General features: G+C 37.1%; 2 protein-coding genes across 3 annotated transcripts; both read right to left on the bottom strand.

Annotated features, from left to right (window-relative positions):
* Nucleotides 1–1,585: 1,585 nt before the first annotated feature.
* On the bottom strand, nt 1,586–8,971 carry LOC127441253 (inositol monophosphatase 3). Its single transcript, XM_051698438.1, has 5 exons — nt 7,985–8,971; nt 6,401–6,560; nt 5,701–5,796; nt 4,950–5,111; nt 1,586–3,061 (listed from the first exon to the last, which is right to left on the bottom strand). The coding sequence occupies exons 1-5, from the start codon at nt 8,321–8,323 to the stop codon at nt 2,793–2,795; spliced, it is 1,026 nt and encodes a 341-aa protein (XP_051554398.1). The 5' UTR covers nt 8,324–8,971; the 3' UTR covers nt 1,586–2,792.
* A 406-nt stretch (nt 8,972–9,377) lies between these two features.
* Nucleotides 9,378–17,275, bottom strand: LOC127441260 (mitochondrial fission factor homolog A-like). 2 transcript variants are annotated; one of them, XM_051698454.1, is made up of 7 exons: nt 16,945–17,275; nt 15,914–16,128; nt 15,616–15,797; nt 15,208–15,296; nt 13,101–13,268; nt 10,000–10,087; nt 9,378–9,912 (listed from the first exon to the last, which is right to left on the bottom strand). In XM_051698454.1, the coding sequence occupies exons 2-7, from the start codon at nt 16,122–16,124 to the stop codon at nt 9,781–9,783; spliced, it is 870 nt and encodes a 289-aa protein (XP_051554414.1). In that variant the 5' UTR covers nt 16,125–16,128; nt 16,945–17,275; the 3' UTR covers nt 9,378–9,780. The 2 variants fall into 2 exon arrangements, with proteins under 2 accessions (XP_051554414.1, XP_051554415.1); XM_051698455.1 differs by having other exon boundaries at nt 16,958–17,275.
* Between the last annotated feature and the right edge of the window lie 1,886 nt (nt 17,276–19,161).

Below are 19,161 nucleotides of genomic sequence, written 5' to 3'. Positions count from 1 at the left end.
GATTGCACTGCCAAGGACCCCTCTGTCAAGCTCCTGAAATTTGCAGACGACACTATTGTCATCGGCCTCATCCAGGGTGACAATAAGTCTGCATACAGAAGGGAGGTTGAACAGCTGGCTGTCTGGTGCAGTCAAAACAGTGGATATGATAGTGGACTTTAGTGAACACCCCAACATTGACCCCGCTCACCATTCTGAACAGCACTGTGGCAGCAATGGAGTCATTCAGGTTCTTGGGCTCAACCATCTCACAGGACCTGAAGTGGGAGGCCCACATTGACCCAGCAGAAGTTGTTCTTCCTTTGCCAGATGTGTTCAACCTGCCACAGGCACTGCTAATGCAGTTCTACTCAGCAGTCACTGAGTCTGTCCTCTGCACTTAAATAACTGTCTGGTTTCGGACATTAGAAGACTGCAAATGACAGTTCGGACTGCTGAGCGGAATATTGGTTGCCCCCTGCCCTCCTTCAAGAACTGTACACTTCCAGAGTGAGGAAAAGGGCTGGCAAAATCACTCGGGACCCCACTCACCCAGCCCACTACCTTTTTGAACTGTTGCATAATTATTAAAGGGATATTTATCCAAAAATGAAAATTCTCTTATCATTTACTCACCCTCATGCCATCCCAGATGTGTATGACTTTCTTTCATCTGCTGAACACAAAATTTTTTAGAAGAATATTTCAGCTCTGTAGGTCCATACAATGCAAGTGAATGGGTGCCAACATTTTGAAGCTCCAAAATGCACATTAACACAGCAATAAAGTAATCCATATGACTCCAGTGGTTTAATCCATATCTTCTGAAGCGATATGATAGGTGTGGGTGAGAAACAGATAAATATTTAAATCCTTTTTTTTATACCATAAATTCTTCTCCCTGCCCAGTAGGTGGCAATATGCACCAAGAATGCAAATCACCAAAAACAAAAGATGAAGAATGTGAAAGTAAAAGTGAAGAGTGACAATAAAAAAGGACTTAAATATTGATCTATTTCTCACCCACATATATCAAATTGCTTTAGAAGATATGGATTAAACCACTGGAGTCATATGGATTACTTTATTGCTGTGTTAATGTGCATTTTGGAGCTTCAAAATTTGGCACCCATTAACTTGCATTGTATGGACCAACAGAGCTGAGATATTCTTCGAAAAATCTTTGTGTTCAGCAGAAGAAAGAAAGTCATACACATCTGGGATGGCATGAGGGTGAGTAAATGATGAGAGATTTTTCATTTTTGGGTGAACTGTCCCTTTATTGGCTATTACTGGACAAGATATTATTATTGATGCATACAAGGTCACAAAAACATATTTTGTTTTGTTTAGCATATTATAAAAATCAGATAATTGAGAATTATTCCCTTTCGTTGTTCCATGCTTGAAACGTGATTGGAAGTGAAACATCTGAAACTAGCCTGCCATCATGTGGTGGGAAAACAGATGCTTTCTATTATTTACATTTAAAACTATCTTTATGATGTGTAGACAAATTATATAAAAAAATAACATTTACATCTCCTAATAGACATTTAGGTACAATTTAAATACAACTCATACATTAAAAAGAATTTAAATCAAATGAAAAGTTACTTGATTTTTTATTTGTGGTTCCATTCACCAAAACAAATATTTTAGAAATCATTCACACCTATATTAGCAAACCATTATTTGTGTAAGTGTGTACACTTACAACTCTTCATAAAATCTAAAACCTTTAATTATTTATTAAAGGCAGAATGAAGATGACGATCTATGTGATGCCAAATAACATGCCTCATATCTCAGACAAGATCTATAAAAGGGCACATGCAGAAAAATTATTCCTTTTTCCATTCCTTTTTTCAATATTCTCTTTTTGTCATGCACACCACCAGATTTGCCAGGAGAGAAACACACTACCATGGCTATTTGTAGGATCTCAACAAACAACCACGGCAAAGGTATCAATACTCATACAAAAATATTTCTTTTGAAAATTGAAGTTTTAAAATGAGTGAGCCCTAGAATAATTACACCAACATCTGAATGGATCACCCAAAGTGAAGTCTACTGAGTATTCCGTTAAATCTTTTTTACTTCCCTTCAAACTCTCCCTACCAAAAAAGCAGAATACAAATTGGCTTTCCATCTCAACATACTGTACTACAGATATATATTATATTTACATATGGTGCTTAAACCTCTGTAGTCTAATCTCACAGCAATTCAGGTATCAGTGTAAAACCGGAAGAAATGAGATCTGACATAGAGAACCGAACACAGGCCACTAACAGAAACAATGTTCTCCATTATGATGAGAAGTAGTGCTATGCACAAGGAGATAATATTCAAGATATCTCTGGATTCACAGTTAAATCCTCACCCAAAACCAATTTAAGTAGCATTCAAACCTCTGGTTTTACCGGCCATTTTGGAGTGCACCACACAAATCCCACTAGAACGCAGAAGGATTAAATGAAATATAAGCTACTGGTTCAACATGGAGAACAACAATTAAAAAAGTAAGGTGACCTCATTATTTGACCCCGTGCTTTCACTTTTTGTGACACATTGACACTTAAACATTCTTTAAATGTGTCACATGATACTTGTCTGATGATCCTTACAAGCCAAAGGCACGCTTCCTTCTACAACACATGTAGCACATCTCAAACTTGTGTGGGTTATTATTACACATATAGAGTTACTGATGCTGGATCAGTTGTCTTATGTCATAAGCGTATCTTGTTTCCTCACATTTCCCAAAGAAAATGGGAGCACTAGGGCTTAGGCCTGGTTTTGGTTTATTATTGTTTGTTCTCTTCCCAGGGTGGAAGTCTCTTGGCCAATGCCTTGTGGTCAGTCTGAATGCTGGCCAGCAGGCCACCCGTGTTCCCCTCTGTGCCGGCGTAATCGATCTGCTCTCCTTTAAGAGTTGTCATTTGACCACCCAGAGACCTCAGGATGGCATCACCAGCACAGATATCCCACTTTTTGATGTATGTCACATGGATGTAAATATCAGCCTTCTCTTGTTCCTCATCAATGGGATCTAGAAGAGCAAGTACTTTATATCCTGTGGAAAAAAAAGAGCCCATCTGTTGCTGCAGCAAACTATAGATATAGTATGTACAACTGCAACAGTCAATGGTTAATTAAAATCAACAAGAAACAGCATTTGCAACCCATTTACTTCTGTAATGTGATGTGAACGGAATAAGGAAGAAAAGGGTGTAGGACTCGATTTTATCCATCAGGAATTGACCCTTTGCTAAGCTTTGTTCCCCTTGGTTATGGTTGCTTGCTCTGACATGCTCTGCAGAACTCCCCATTGGAATGAATGGGAGATTGCCATGAATGACCCAGTTTTTGGCAAAATATTCTTATAAACGGAATGGATAATATTTTTACATGGGCTGGTATGAAGAGTGACATTGTAATGCATATTTATCTGAAGTTTTTTGTATAAGAAATCATTAAATTGCACAGTAATTTGATTAAAAACTGTGGAGACTGTAAATCAGAATCAAGACAAACAATTATTAGTCACTTGAAAAGAGAAAAACTTAATTTAATAGCGATTACACATCTAATAACATTAACATAAGTGAACAGAGCTGTTTATAACGTCTCATAACACACATTTTGATGCTGTGAACTGTTTATGTACTTTCGCTTTTACTATGACTTAATAATCGTTCAATCATTAGCTTTAATTTACCTTGGAGAAAAGTTTAATCCATAACATGCTCTTCTCTAGATTTATCTAAATATTTGTTTTTTAAAGAAAGAAAAGTACTGCATGTATCCTCTCTGGGTAACTCGTTCACTATTACAAATTACCTGGCAACAACATGTTTTAAATTTTTTCTTTATTTTGATAAAATCCCGCTTAAAAGCACTCAAACACACATTACTCCCAAAGGCTCTCATTGGAAAATAGCAAACGCATGTCAGAGTAATGGTGACAGGGCAACAGTTGCTAAAACAGGATTGGTCGGAAGAGCTTTTTAAGGAAGGGCTTAGCGAAGGATCAATAGTTTGGATCATCAAAACTGGTCTGTTTATGACAGATGGCTGGATGGGAGGGGTTGAAAAACAAGACAGATTTGTGACATCAGCTGAAAAGTAGTTTTAGTTGTGGAGCAAGTTATTATATTTTGATGAAAGATTACCAAAACATTTTTTTTTCTTTGGAATAACATACACCAATGATTCGTTAACAATAAGACCAGGTATGTGCAAGTATAAGCAAGTATGATCAATTTTCATTTTATGTTGACTTATTTACACTACCGGTCAAAAGTTTTGAAACACTTGACTGAAATGTTTCTCGTGATCTTAAAAATCTTTTGATCTTAAGGCGTATGATTAAATGTTTGAAATTAGTTTTGTAGACAAAAATATAATTGTGCCAACATATTAATTTATTTCATTATAAAACTAAAATTTTATTAAAAAAAGAAAGTTTTTGAAATGGATGACTTGGACCAAATAATAAAGAAAAGCAGCCAGTAAGTGCCCAACATAGATGGGAACTCCTTCAATACTGTTTAAAAAGCATCCCAGGGTGAAACCTCAAGAAGTTGGTTGAGAAAATGTCAAGAGTACATGTCTGCAAATTCTAGGCAAAGGGTGACTACTTTGAAGATGCAAAAATATAACACAGTTTTGATTTATTTTGGATTTTGTTTAGTCACAACATAATTCCCATAGTTCCATTTATGTTATTCCATAGTTTTAATGACTTTACTATTATTGTAGAGAAAAAAAAAAAAAAGTACTGTTGAGTGCATTCAAAGACATTTTGAAAAAAAAAAAAAAAAAAAAAAAAAATATATATATATATATATATATATATATATATATATATATATATATATATATATATATATATATATATTTTTTTTTTTTAAATTAATGAGAACTCTCATTTCAATAGGCAGTAGAAGATTTTGTAGTACCTGCGCCCCCTGCTGGTATAATTTCAGTATTGTTTCCAAAGGCTGCCTGGACGAAGCCCTTCACCTTGCCTGAGTGTGAGCGGGACACAATCACCTTCGGAGAGTTTGTGTTGTAGGAAGCACGAGGCGCCAGACTGGCTCCCTCTCCAACAAAACCCCAAGCTGTGGATGAGAAAGAATATTTTAGCAACACAGTATAAATCTCAGTTGCTCATTTAAAAACACAATAATGTCAAGACAGGACAATAAAGGTGTAATGACAATTACAATGTCTTATTGGAAAATGGTGAACCAATATTGTCCAAGATGACATTATTAATGTTAAATAAAGAATAACAAAAAGACAAAAAAAAATACAAAAAAGGATAAAAACATACAGTTTTTTATTTTATTATATATTTGTAAATATATTTATACAGTATATATATATATATATATATATATATATATATATATATATATATATATATATATATCAGTATACATTTTATATAATAGTAATTTTAAAAAAATCTTCTTAGTCTAACATTAAAACCAATGTTTTTGTGCGCAATTATTTTTTGTCAAATTAAATATTTAGTGTGGTGGTGCCTGTAATCCATAGTTCACCAAGGCCTAAGAAAGAAAGTGCATCAAATTTCTCACACTTTGTTTACATTTCACTGCATCCTCCAAATAGCCACTAGTTCCTGTTTCCAAACCGCAAGTTAATCGGGTTTTTATTAAGTCTGTAAGCCTCAAATAAACACACCTGTGCGCCCAGTGAAAGGTTTGTGGATCACACCTATAACAGGATTCCCGTCCACAGCCACACAAACCATAGTGGTGACATACTTCCGGAGATTTTCTGTTGAAAGCACAAACAATGAGAAATGATTTACATCCTGGACAAGCACATGAGAAATGTAGCAACACAAAACTATTCCTCATACTGCAGTTGCAGCATATCAGAGACAAAGTGATGGTAAAACTTCAAATAGTACATAGATAACCTACAAAACAAGACAACAAGTTTTTGCTTTAATTTAAAGGCAACCCTACTTGTATTGGTCTTCCAAAGTAAGGCTGTAGATTGAAGGATTGGTGATTATTTTAAACACACTTCCATCAGTCGATTTTCTTACATCAAACGTATCTGCAAATTCAAATGACTATCCAGCAAAAAGAAAAAACAATGAAGTGGTCAAAAATTTTTTTTAAAATAAATGTGTTTAACCACCTTCCCAAATTCTAAGTTGAATTTTCTGGCCCCTTCTTGTCATGAAGTAAATATCTGTGTCCACCAATGTGAATCTAACAATTTAAATGAGTTATTTTAGAACAAAGATACAATACAAAAGAAACATAATAAATTTAAATGAAAAAACAAACATCACAAATCTTAAATTTATAAAACTACAACACTACAACGCACTTATTTTTGTCAGGGCACAAAAAACGTGAGTTTATACCCGTGTACTCCTGAGTGGCATCTAATGGGTCAATCCACACAGTGACTTTCTCTGCAGGCACCTCCTTCCCCCCAGAGACCTTCTCCAGAACGTCTCCGGAGATGCTGCGTGTCCATACTGTGGCCTCACCCTCAGCATTAGCATGTTCCTCTGAGTTCACCTGAAACCATATGAAAGAAAACCACACTTTGATGAACTTGTGCACCACTTACTCAGCGATTTGTGTTACATCCACCTAATTTAGTGGTTTGTTAGTGCCCAGAGATGGTAAACCAGTGGTGGTGGTTGAGGAAAGTCCCCTGTTCACTATGTAAAGTGCTTTGAATTTAGTGTGAGAAAAGCGCTATATAAATGTAACAATCATTCATTCATTACAATTTTAACCCAGCATCACAAAATAAAGACTTTTAAGGTGTCTTTACACAGCCAAGTTAAGCCTGCTCTGTGCCTGCTCAAAATTATGTGTAAAGACTCAATGCTGCAAAAAGCCAGACTAAATCATGCCTGCTCTGACCCACCTCAGCCCCTAGTATCAAAGGCAGTTCTGATGCTACGTTGGTTCTGTGAGAATGAAATGCAGCCTTGAACTTTGTTATTGTCATGATAGAGCATATATTTCATAGTTTAGTTTCACATTTAAAACTATAACTTCACATTTAATTAATTTCATATATCTATATTTATAATTTTATATTTAAAACTTTAATCTAATTACATTAGGCCTATTTATGCATTTGTAATTGCTGTGCAAATGCATTTATGCCTGCTCTGCACAGAATTAAACAGTCTGTGTAAATAAATACAACTAGATGCCACTTCCAATGCAGCTTCTGTGGCACCTTTGCAGTGTAAAGATGGCTTTAAATGTTCAATCGTGCCTATGATTCCCAAAATTACTGTCTAGATGGGCAACTCACTAGTTTGAGACACCAACACTATCATCACTTTTAAGAAATGATCACTCTTATTATAAGCACAACAGGCTGTGTGATCATCATAGTTACAACAAACAAAACTATAGTAAATTGGTAATATCCACCAGTGTCATAAAAAAAAAAAATTTTTTTTTTTTTTTTATAAAATTCTGACATTTATTCTGAAATCTGTTTATGAATTTATTATGCTTTTACATTACTAAAAGTAACTGCAGTAACTACGGTGTAACTATTTTGGGAGGAAACTATGACTACCATGGTCATTTCTTAAAAGGATAGGCCATCTTTAAAGGAACAGTTCACCTAAAAACTGCAAATTCTCGTCATTACTCACCCTCATGCCATCCCAGATGTGTATGACTTTCTTTCTTCTGATGAACACAAATGAAGATTTTTAGAAGAATATCTCAGCTCTGTTGGTCCATACAATGCAAGTGAATGGTGACCAACACTTTGAAGCTCCAGAAAGCACATAAAGGCAGCATAAAAGTAATCCATATGACTCCTGAAATATTCTTCTAAAAATCTTCATTTGAGTTCTGCAGAAGAAAGAAAGTCATACACATCTGGAATGGCATGAGGGTGAGTAAATGATGAGAGCATTTTCATTTTTGTCTGAACTATCCCTTTAAGCACAGATCATCTATACCTGTACATAAGGGTAGGTGTTCTTGATCAGGTAAAACATCTTGCGGTGTGAGTTCAGATCACCCAGTGTGAGCTTTTCACTTGCTCCCTCCTTGGTCTTCCCCTTTGACTTCTCCTCCAGTGTGTTGTCCTCCCTGATCCTCTTCACCTCCCGACCACCCTGAATCGCAGCCTCTATGGACAGGGCGAGCAGATCTCTCAGATCCACCGTCCTCTTCAGCCTGAACGATGCGAATCTGCTGGACAGGACTCCGGCATAGAGGTGATAAATCACCCCGACCCCCAGTAAACAGAACACGGCTATGCCGAGCGGGGACAGCCGGATGCCCATCGGTGCCATCGGTGAAGCGGTCGAGCGAGTGAATATGAAAATATGGCGAGCTGTTTATCAGATATGTTCCCCTTTCGCGAGTATCTGCATGTTGTTTGGAATAAGACTGTAACACAAACAATCGGAAATCCAGCGAGCTATTCAAAAGTTACTAATTATCTTCACCATCGACGTCCAAATGAGGTCGAGCGAAATCCCTTCACGGTGCTGTCATTTGCTGCCTTAGTGCAAATGTCAGATTTCTCAGTGTGAAGGATCCATCATTGTGGTAGCGAATGATTCAGTGACAGTGATCCACGTCCACCGTGCTGTACCAAAGAAGGGCAAAACCAGAGATCTTCTATACTATTATTACAACATTCACGTTTTTACCATAGAAAAGATCCTAACGGTCAACTAGCATGTTACGACAGTAAGTTACCGTTTGCGAATATAATACACATGAAAGAAGAGCCGTAAACTGACACCAACCTGTCGCAAAATTGTCCGCGTCAATTTATCGTATCTAACACCACACATCGTGTAAACATGTTGATTAGCCGATATGTGGTAAATCCTTTTAGTGATGAGCTATTTCCTCACAAAGGCAACTTATTCAGCACACTGAAGCTTCTCCTCCATAACAATTCCTAAAAATAAAAACAGCCTCTTGCCTCCTCGCCAGTGTACCGCTACGTTATGCATTTTATTTGCTATACAATTTGATAGAAGGGCTCTGGCCAAACTGACACACTGCGTTTTACTTCCAGGTCACGGAGAAACACTGCGGGTGTACACTACGAAAACTCGCCCTCTACTGTTTCAAACGCTCCATGGTTTCAACACATATCTGCTTACATCCAGATAAAAATATATAGAAATATCATGTTTTGCAATATAAGAAACATTTTAGAATTCTAAAAAATAATAATAAATATAGTAATAATAATAACAATAAACACCTGGATTTAAAACAGTGATGTCTGCAGACATTTTTAACAGATTGACACAAATTAATTGTTTCTCAGGAGGTTACACCAATTTATAGACAACAGTGTCTGGAATTCAGTGGTAAACAACACAGTTTTTGCATTTTATTTTTTAATTCTTTGGTGATCCCACAACCTTAAATATGTTTATCCATAAATAATGACATGAGGTATTTTAACTGAAAAATAAGTGCAAACTTTCATGTATTCACAAATATGGAACGTCTAATGGAATATTAAGAACATTTACATTTTTATATAACAGTGCACAGGACCATCAAACTACTGTTTCTTAACATTTACAAGAATAGTATAATAACTGGAAAAGCAAAAACAATAACTTAAGTGACTACATATACTGCATTTTTCTGAGTATAATTCAACCTTTTGTCAATGAAAGCCCTCACTTAATGAAAAGTCTGTAAGTGCAAAATACCTAATACACTGTACGTTGTAACTGAATTAAATTTTTTTGTTCTTTTGAAACATTTCTGGTTTCTAGCGGCGTAGCCAGATCCAAGAGTTGACCACCCAGAAAGCAACAGTGAGGGAGTACATGATCATTTCGCGCTTGGCTCGCTCTTTATTCTCGTGCTCCAGTAGCTGCAGTCTTCGGTTCAGCTTGATGATCTGTTTAGTACATCAGAACACATGATAAATAGTCGTTTTATATCCTGTTAATCAACAACAGATAATAGCTGAGGAGTGAGATACTACCTGTCGTCGCAGTGATGCAGCATCTGTTAAGACAGCGTCATCAGGTGTGTTCTCCAAACTAGGATCAAAAGCTAAAAGAGCTGTCCGACTACAAGAAAAAACAAATACCAACTGATCATCTGTTCCCTATGCCTTTGTCTTTTTACAAAAAATACTGATTTGTGGCTAAATGTACGCTATATTCACTGTTTCAATGTGCACCTTTATAGTGCTGATAGCTAAATACATACTGGTGTTATCCCTAGAATTAGCATTGTCTCAAAAACATTAATTAGTTGCACTAATTTCTGTGACAGAAGTTGTGGAGTGATGACAAACTCAAAAGGAGTTAAGATATATTGGTATTTGTGCTTGATTCTGCAGCAAGCATTCTTAAGAAATCCATTGGAACTGATCTAGAGTTTTTTTGACAGACTTAAATGAGCAAGTCTGTAATAACTAAAACATCTCTAAAATTCCCTGCCAACAGATCAGTCATGATTTCAATTCATGTAGGCCCACCCACAAGGCATAGTACTTACATGCTCATGAATGACATAATTCATTGGAAAACCGTTGCGATCCTTATGTAACAACTTTCTAGCTACATATATATATGTAAAAAAAACATCAGGTTTCAAAATTCACTTTTGGGGTATGACTGTGTGTAATTTATGTTGTACTGTAGACTAAAATAGGAAAGTAACTGAAAACCGCTATTTTAAAACCCCATTTTGAATTCCAGTGAAACCCATGGCTTGAAAATTCAAATTCTTTTCTGGGTTTAAGGACTACAAACTGACCACCTCTCTCTATATAAAAATAACTCTCTATCTATGTACATACATTATATATATATATATATATATATATATATATATATATATATATATACAGTGCCTTGTAAAAGTATTCAGACCCCTGACCGATTACCTCATATTACTGAATTACAAATGGTGCAATGAAATTTCATTCTGTTTGATATTTCATTTTAAAACACTGGAACTCAAAATCAATTATTGTTAGGTGACATTGGTTTTATGTTGGGAAATCTATATTTAAAAAAATACAAAATATCTTGATTGCATAAATATTCAACCCCTTTGCTATGGAAGCTGCCAGGTTACATCGATGAAAGAAATTGCCCTAATGAGGACACAATTACTTTACCATTGGCATCCACCTGTGAATCATTAAAGTTGCAATCACATTTTCTGGATAAAAAACCAATTGTTGAAGGATCATTGGTCAGTCTGTGAATCTGAAGGAAAATGACCAAAAGAGCATTCCACAGAAGTTAGAGATAAAATAATAAAAATGCATAGATTAGGGAAAGGGTACAAAATAATATCCAAATGTTTGGATATACCAATGAGCACAGTTGGATCAATAATCAGGAAGTGGAAGCTGCACCACATCACCCAGGCACTGCCAAGAAAAGGCCTTCCCTCAAAACTCAGCGCTCTAACAAAAAGAAGACTTGTGAAAGAAGCCGCAGAGAGGCCAACAATCACTTTGAAGGAGCTACAGAGTTCAGTGGCTGGGAGTGGAGTAATGGTGCATCAGTCAACCATATCAAGAGCACTGCATAATGCTGGCCTGTATGGGAGGGTGGGAAGAAAGAAGCCGTTACTCAAAAAGTACCATCTGAAAGCACGTCTGGAGTTTGCCAGAAAGCATGTGAGTGACCCAGCTGCGCTGTGGGAGAAGGTTTTGTGGTCAGATGAGACCAATATAGGGCTTTTTGGCCAAAACTCAAAGCGCTATGTGTGGCGCAAACCTAACACTTCCTATGCCTCAAGACGCACCATCCCTACAGTGAAGTATGGTGGTGGCAGCATCATGCTGTGGGGATGCTTCTCATCAGCAGGGACTGGGCATCTTGTTAGAACTGAAGGAGCAAAATTGAAGATAGAGCAAAACATAGGGAAATACTGCAAGAGAACCTGCTTCAGTCCGTTAAAAAAACTGAAGCTTGGGAGGAAATTCACCTTTCAGCATGACAATGATCCCAAGCACAAGGCCAAAGCAACATTGGAGTGGCTCAAGAACAAAAAGATAAATGTCCTACAGTGGCCCAGTCAAAGTCCTGATCTCTATCCTATTCAGAATCTGTGGCACTATTTGAAAATTGCAGTCCACAAGTATCAACCAACAACATGGAGAAAATCTGCCGAGAAGAATTGGCCAAAATCACTTCGTCACTGTGTGCAAAGCTGGTACATATGTACCCCAAAAGACTTAAAACAGTTATTGCAGCAAAAGGTGGCTCGACCAAATATTAATGTGTGGAGGTTGAATACTTATGCAAGCAAGATATTTAAGTTTTTTATTTTTCATAAAAATACTTCCCAACAAAAAAACAATGTCACCTTACAATAATTGATTTTGAGTTTCAGTGTTTTAAAATAAAATATCAATCAGAATGAAATTTCAGTGTACCGTTTGTAATTCGGTAATATGAGAGAATTGGTCAGGGGTCTGAATACTTTTGCAAGGCACTGTGTGTATATATATATATATATATATATATATATATATATATATATATATATATATATATATATATATAAATAATAATAATAATTTAAGGGGGGCCTGGGTAGCTCAGCAAGAAAAGATGCTAGGTTGCAAGTTCAAATCCAGGGTGTGCCGAGTGACTCCAGTCAGGCTTCCTAAGCAACCAATTGGCCCGGTTGCTAGAGTGGGTAGAGTCATGTTGGGTTAACCTCCTTGCGGTCACTATAATGTGGTTAAAGAATAGTGCGAGCCTCCACACACGCTATGTCTCCGCAGTAATGCACTCAACAAGCCATGTGATAAAATGCGTGGACTGACGGTCTCAGATGCGGAAGCAACTGAGATTTGTCCTCCGTCACCCGGATTGAGGCGAGTCACTACGCCACCACGAGGACCTAGAGCACATTAGGAATTGGGCATGCCAAACTGGGGAGAAAAGGGTAGAAAATCCCCCAAAAAATAAAATAAAATAATAATAATAAATTAAAGAACTGGCTGCATTTCAGGTTGTTTTACCTATCTCATATACTGTAACTATACTTTCAGATTTCCCCTCTTCATGTGCATAATTAAAACAAATGCTTCATGAAGAAAGAGCTCACCTATGATGACTGTCATCCAGCACTTCCAAGACCTGTTGGTAGGCTCTGCGAGTTGTGTTCTTGATGTAGGTGAGGACACCACTGGCACTGTTAAGGTTTTCAGAGTCCTCTGGACTAATGAGAGGAGGACAGGCACGGACTGGAGCACGAGATGGAGATGGGCTTGCACTGACAGAGAGACATAAGTTTGAAGCAATAATCATATATATAATATATAATAATATATATTATAGGGATGCACCGTTATGGAAATTTTGGAAATCTGGATATAAATCTACATTTTGTTTGTCTGATTACAAAAACAAAAGGCTCACCTAATAAAGCCACATCCAAAGCACTTCTAATGAAATCAATCATGTAAAGTGGATTATTGTTTTCAATTTTAAAACAACTTCAATTGCAGGAAACAAGGAACCTGCAAGAAACATCTAAAACTTTGAAATCATTTACCAAATGTAGCCTAATTTGAACCAGTTAAATAAAGACATTTTACATTCCTATGGCCAACTTCCTTTTATAAAAAAAATAAATAAAAAAAAGCATAATGACTCTGCAATTGAAAATTAATTTGAGTGAGCTACTTTTATAAATACATTGCATTGCACTTCATTCAAACCTGTGAAAAGACAAAACTAAAGAATGCAAACAAGTCTTAAACTCACTGTAAACACAACAATATGCAATTAACATACAAAAAGAAAAAATAGTGCATGTGACATAAATAAATACTGTATAATGGAGCGTTTACTCAGATCCAATATGATCCTCTAAAGCAAACCAGAAGGCACCAATCAAAACCCACATGGCGAGTAGCATGTGCCTAAAAAAAAGCCACAATTTATTGGCTTAATATATCAGCCAATTTTCTTATGGACTGATAACTGTTAACTTTAAAATTCACATTTATCAGCCGATACTGATATGGCCACCGACATATTGTGCATCCCTAATAAAATAAAATAATAATAATTCTGATAATTCAAATGCATTACATTATTGTGGCAGATAAGTAAAGCACTGATAAGATAAAACAGATAAGGCAATATATTGTTTATTTCCATATTCTTGAAAATAAGTCTATCATTGGCCTGCAGTTCACAACAATCCATTCTGCAATTTAATTTGTCAATTTACCTGAGACAGATTTATTATATGGGTTTTTCTAAGCATGTCAAACTACACCTGCATCAGACGGACACTTTTGGAACGTCTCACTGTGTTTGCGTCGTGACATAAAGCGCTTTTAGGTCGCTGTGTCAAGTTAAACGTAGTTTGAAACTTAGAAAAAGATGTCCCTGCGTTCAGAATTGCGCTCCGTCCAGCTGTTTTTAAAATGCAAAAACACATCCTCAACTTGTGCTGTTGCTGTGTCAAGCAAGTTTGGTTTGTTGTATGTACAACTGCACACTGACCATACAGCTGGAGTTTCGCTAATTGCCCCCTGCTTAAAATAGGTGGTACTTCAAGCTTAAATTGCTAAAATGGTAGGAATATTCCTCATTATGGTCCAGAGACATTAATAATTATGTCAATTTTTTTTAACGTGTTATCTTTTATATAATTAATCACACTGAATTAACAAGTTAAATCGACAGACATGGCAAGAGTCCATCCACCATTGGACAAAAAGCACAAACACCAACAAATAGTTCCAATACAAAAAAGGTTCCCAAAATTAGCTGTGTGTAGCCTGACTAAAAACATATTAATCATAATTAAGATTATAATACCATATATTGAAGCAAAACAAATAATTTCATCCAATCATATAATTTACTTAAAGCGTCTTATCATTTTCTCCTTTAGAGTTTGCAAAACAAAATGTTGGACAGCCATTTCCAAATAAATGGAAGAGACAAATCCCTTAACACAACCACATATCCAACTACAGTTAAAACTAAATAAATAATACCAAATAAAATGGTCCAAATTGGTTCTGAGACTACAAAATAATTGTAAAGAGGTGCACTCTAAAGCATACATTCACTGCTCCAGAGATCTGACATCTGAATTGGCTGCGTCTTACACACACAAACAGATGGTTAAGATCGCAAGCAGGGGGAGAACACAGGTAGGGGACTGACAGTGAGAGTGTATTTATACTCACAAATCATGTTTGTTTAATTGCCCATTGCAACGCATCGTAGAGTTCTCACTCCTACAGTGCTCCTGCCTTGACCTCAAGTGTGATCGCATCTGTGAAGAGATGGAAAACAGTGCCCATTCCCATTGGTTTAACATGCACATTACTTTGTCTCACAGTTTTAAGCTTTATACAAGTACAGCTCAGCTGCCATTAACATCATTTAGAAGGAACAAGAAAAGAGACTGGACACATTTTATGCTAGTTACAAGGCTTATTCAAAGTCTTTTCTAATAAGCTGTTAGTCTGGTGCAACTTTACTAATGGTCAGGTGCATTCAATCAACAAAGTACTAGTGAAGAAGGAAAATCCAGCAAACCTTGTTCATCAGAGTTCAAAGTCTATTCTTCACTTGTCTGATTCATTCATTACCTCTTCACTTGGCTGGGCAGTGGAGTTGGCTGCTGGCTCTGGCTCTAGGAAGTCCAGAGGTTGATCGTTCAGGGTGAGAACTCGCGGTGGAGTGTTCAGTTCAACGGTCTCTATTGGCGTAGACTGAATCAAATCCAGATCTCTCAGTCTGCCAAAGAGTGCATCATTGCTATCTCCTTGATCTGTTAAAAATAGAGGAATTTGTTAGCTACTGGTCTCTGTAAAAACCATTAAAGGTGAGAGAATGATAGCATTCATTGACTTCAAAGCTATAAGTCATGATGTCTTGACATAATACCTGCTACTACAATCCTCTCTGGCACATGCATCATGGTACTATGGGACGCCTCCAGAAAGGGATCAGGTGGTTCCTGTGATGAACCGGGGCCTATTTTGAGCCTCTCCGGGATCCTCATCTGTTGACTAATGCCCTCTGTATATTCTAGCTCATAATGGATGCGGTTTATCTCTACCATATCGGCAGAGGGGAAGAAGTCAGCCTCACTCATTCACCTGTAGACACACAAAAATCACATTACACGACATACAGAATGCAACCCTGTCAAGAGTGTTGCATTTCGCTTTTCTTTTTCTCACGTTTAGCTTAAGAAAACACACTAAGAGACAGTAAAGATGAAATGGCATGCAAAGAAGGGGAGGATTGGTAATGAAATTGTAAAAATGTGTATTAGGCACACAACCACAGGTAAATAGAATGTGAATGAGGTGATTTCAATGCAACTCAGTTATATAATGTAGTGCAAGACTACCATTCAGTCTTGCAGAAATGTTGCTATTCGGTTACACAAAATAGGCATTCTGCACTTACATAAATCCCCCGAAATCTTAAACGATTCAATCAAATTAAACATATTATGCCGAATGGGTTTGTAATACAATTACATTTACATTTATTCATTTGGCAGACGCTTTTATCCAAATCGACTTACAAAAGAGGCAGATACAATTGAAGCAGACATCGCCTCAAACAGCTGTGTGCACGTCAAAATCAAATTAAATCAGTTGAGAGAAAACTAACATATATATATATATATATATATATATATATATATATATATATATATATATATATATATATAGACACGAGATATTAAAAGCTTTTTGATATTTTACAAAATACAGTTTGAAATCGAGGTCTCAGGCTGGAGATGTCCTAATGAGCCGCAGTAGTATTGCGGACCTTAGTGAAGACACGCTTGCTTTTCTACATCTCCATTTCCATCACAACACTACATGTTGTTTACATTTCTAACAGATTAATGCGTGCTGTATCGTGCACGTAATACTGAAAAGCAATGCAAACATCACCTTGGATAGTTACCCGTTTGCTTTATCGCTGTCTGCACCTCGGTTGTAACAGATGTGTCGGATACAAATTCAGCCTCAGAGTAGTGTTTTCATTTAACCACTGTAAGTCCCTTTGGAGACAAATACTGTACAGCTCTATAACGATGCGCTCTAGCTGACAACTGCCTGGCTAATTTACTTGCTCACTTATCTGAATCAATTTTATGGTTGATGGCGATCATATACATAATATTGTATACACATTTACTTTGATTAACATGATTAATAAGACTATGTTATATTAAAAACGTTTATCGACTAGCCATGACCAGATTCACCCACTTCCGGTTAACATATTTACGTACTATAAGCACGTTACGAATGTACGAATTCTACAATGGTGACAGATCAGCAATGTTACCAGCAACATGCCACAGTATCACATTGTACTGGACAAAATCGTTGATCGTTTCAGTCTATTGCTCGGTCATTTCCTCAATTTAAACTAAGTTGATAAAAATTCATAAATTAATAAATTAAAAAAAAAAAAAAAACCATTATTTATAAAACGTAGTCATAAAATTATAATAGGGAATAATAGGGTTCAAAACAGTGTTACTATGAATGCAAACTTTAATAAAGTGAAAAGACACTATATTAGCATAACGTAAATATACATAAATAAAAATTTCCAACATTCTTTTGAATGTCCATGTACTAAAATAAAATATGTGATGCCATGAGTGTACCTTCATTTACTATTATTTTGAATGGCCATGGAAAATGAAGCAATGTGATAACAATTTTACCTGGTTGCAAAAAGAAGTCTGATAATTTACCTGATGAACTTTCACCTTTTGCTGACCCTAGCTAATGTGTGCTTCTAAATCACTTGCACCTTTATTAGCAACTGACACATACAGTGCATCCGGAAAGTATTCACAGCGCTTCACTTTTTCCACATTTTGTTAAAACAGTACCGCATAATGACAACGTGAAAGAAGTTTGTTTGATATCCTTGCAAATTTATTAAAAAAAAAAAAAAAAAAAAAAAATCACATGTACATAAGTATTCACAGCCTTTGCTCAATACTTTGTTGAAGCACCTTTGGCACCAATTACAGCCTCAAGTCTTTTTGAGTATGATGCTACAAGCTTGGCACACCTATTTTTGGGCAGTTTCTCCCATTCTTCTTTGCAGGACCTCTCAAACTCCATCAGGTTGGATGGGAAGCGTTGGTGCACAGCCATTTTCAGATCTCTCCAGAGATGTTCAATCGGGTTCAAGTCTGGGCTCTGGCTGGGCCACTCAAGGACATTCACAGAGTTGTCCCATAGCCACTCCTTTGTTATCTTGGCTGTGTGCTTAGGGTCGTTGACCTGTTGGAAGATGAACCTTTGCCCCAGTCTGAGGTCCAGAGCACTCTGGAGCAGGTTTTCATCAAGGATGTTTCTGTACATTGCTGCATTCATCTTTCCCTCGATCCTGACTAGTCTCCCAGTTCCTGCTGCTGAAAAACATCCCCACAGCATGATGCTGCCACCACCATGCTTCACTGTAGGGATGGTATTGGCCAGGTGATGAGCGGTGCCTGGTTTCCTCCAGACATGACGCTTGCCATTCAGGCCAAAGAGTTCAATCTTTGTTTCTCATGGTCTGAGAGTCCTTCAGGTGCCTTTTGGCAAACTCCAGGCAGGCTGTCATGTTCCTTTTACTGAGGAGTGGCTTCTGTCTGGCCACTCTACCATACAGGCCTGATTGGTGGAGTGCAGCAAAGATGGTTGTTCTTCTAGAAGGTTCTCCTCTCTCCACAGAGGAATGCTGGAGCTCTGTCAGAGTGACCATCGGGTTCTTTGTCACCTCCCTGACTAAGGCCCTTCTCCCCCGATCGCTCAGTTTGGCCAGGCGACCAGCTCTAAGAAGAGTCCTGGTGGTTCCAAACTGCTTCCATTTATGGATGATGGAGGCCACTGTGCTCATTGGGACCTTCAATGCTGCAGAAATTTTTCTGTACCCTTCCCCAGATCTGTGCCTCGATACAATCCTGTCTCGAAGGTCTACAGACAATTCCTTGGACTTCATGGCTTGGTTTGTGCTCTGACATGCACTGTTAACTGTGGGACCTTACCAGTCAACTGAATTTACCACAGGTGGACTCCAATCAAGTTGTAGAAACATCTCAAGGATGATCAGTGGAAACAGGATGCACCTGAGCTCAATTTTGAGTGTCATGGCAA

This window comes from Myxocyprinus asiaticus, chromosome 5 (genome assembly GCF_019703515.2).
Source record: "Myxocyprinus asiaticus isolate MX2 ecotype Aquarium Trade chromosome 5, UBuf_Myxa_2, whole genome shotgun sequence".
In the NCBI taxonomy this organism is placed as follows: domain Eukaryota; kingdom Metazoa; phylum Chordata; class Actinopteri; order Cypriniformes; family Catostomidae; genus Myxocyprinus; species Myxocyprinus asiaticus.
Note: the sequence above shows the minus strand (reverse complement) of the source record. Positions and strands in the feature narration are given on the sequence as shown.

Bases quoted from the DNA above. Each gene is read 5' to 3' on its own strand.
- LOC127441253 (XM_051698438.1), bottom strand. From the start codon at position 8,323: ATGGCACCGATGGGCATCCGGCTGTCCCCGCTCGGCATAGCCGTGTTC. The intron at 5,112-5,700 runs GTGTGTTTATTT...TCTCATCCACAG, and splicing joins ACCTTTCACTGGGCGCACAG to CTTGGGGTTTTGTTGGAGAG. The intron at 3,062-4,949 runs GTACTACAAAAT...TTTTTTCCACAG, and splicing joins TATACCAGCAGGGGGCGCAG to GATATAAAGTACTTGCTCTT.
- LOC127441260 (XM_051698454.1), bottom strand. From the start codon at position 16,124: ATGAGTGAGGCTGACTTCTTCCCCTCTGCCGATATGGTAGAGATAAAC. The intron at 15,798-15,913 runs GTATTATGTCAA...TATTTTTAACAG, and splicing joins AGAGAGGATTGTAGTAGCAG to ATCAAGGAGATAGCAATGAT. The intron at 9,913-9,999 runs GTAGTATCTCAC...TGTACTAAACAG, and splicing joins CTGCATCACTGCGACGACAG to ATCATCAAGCTGAACCGAAG.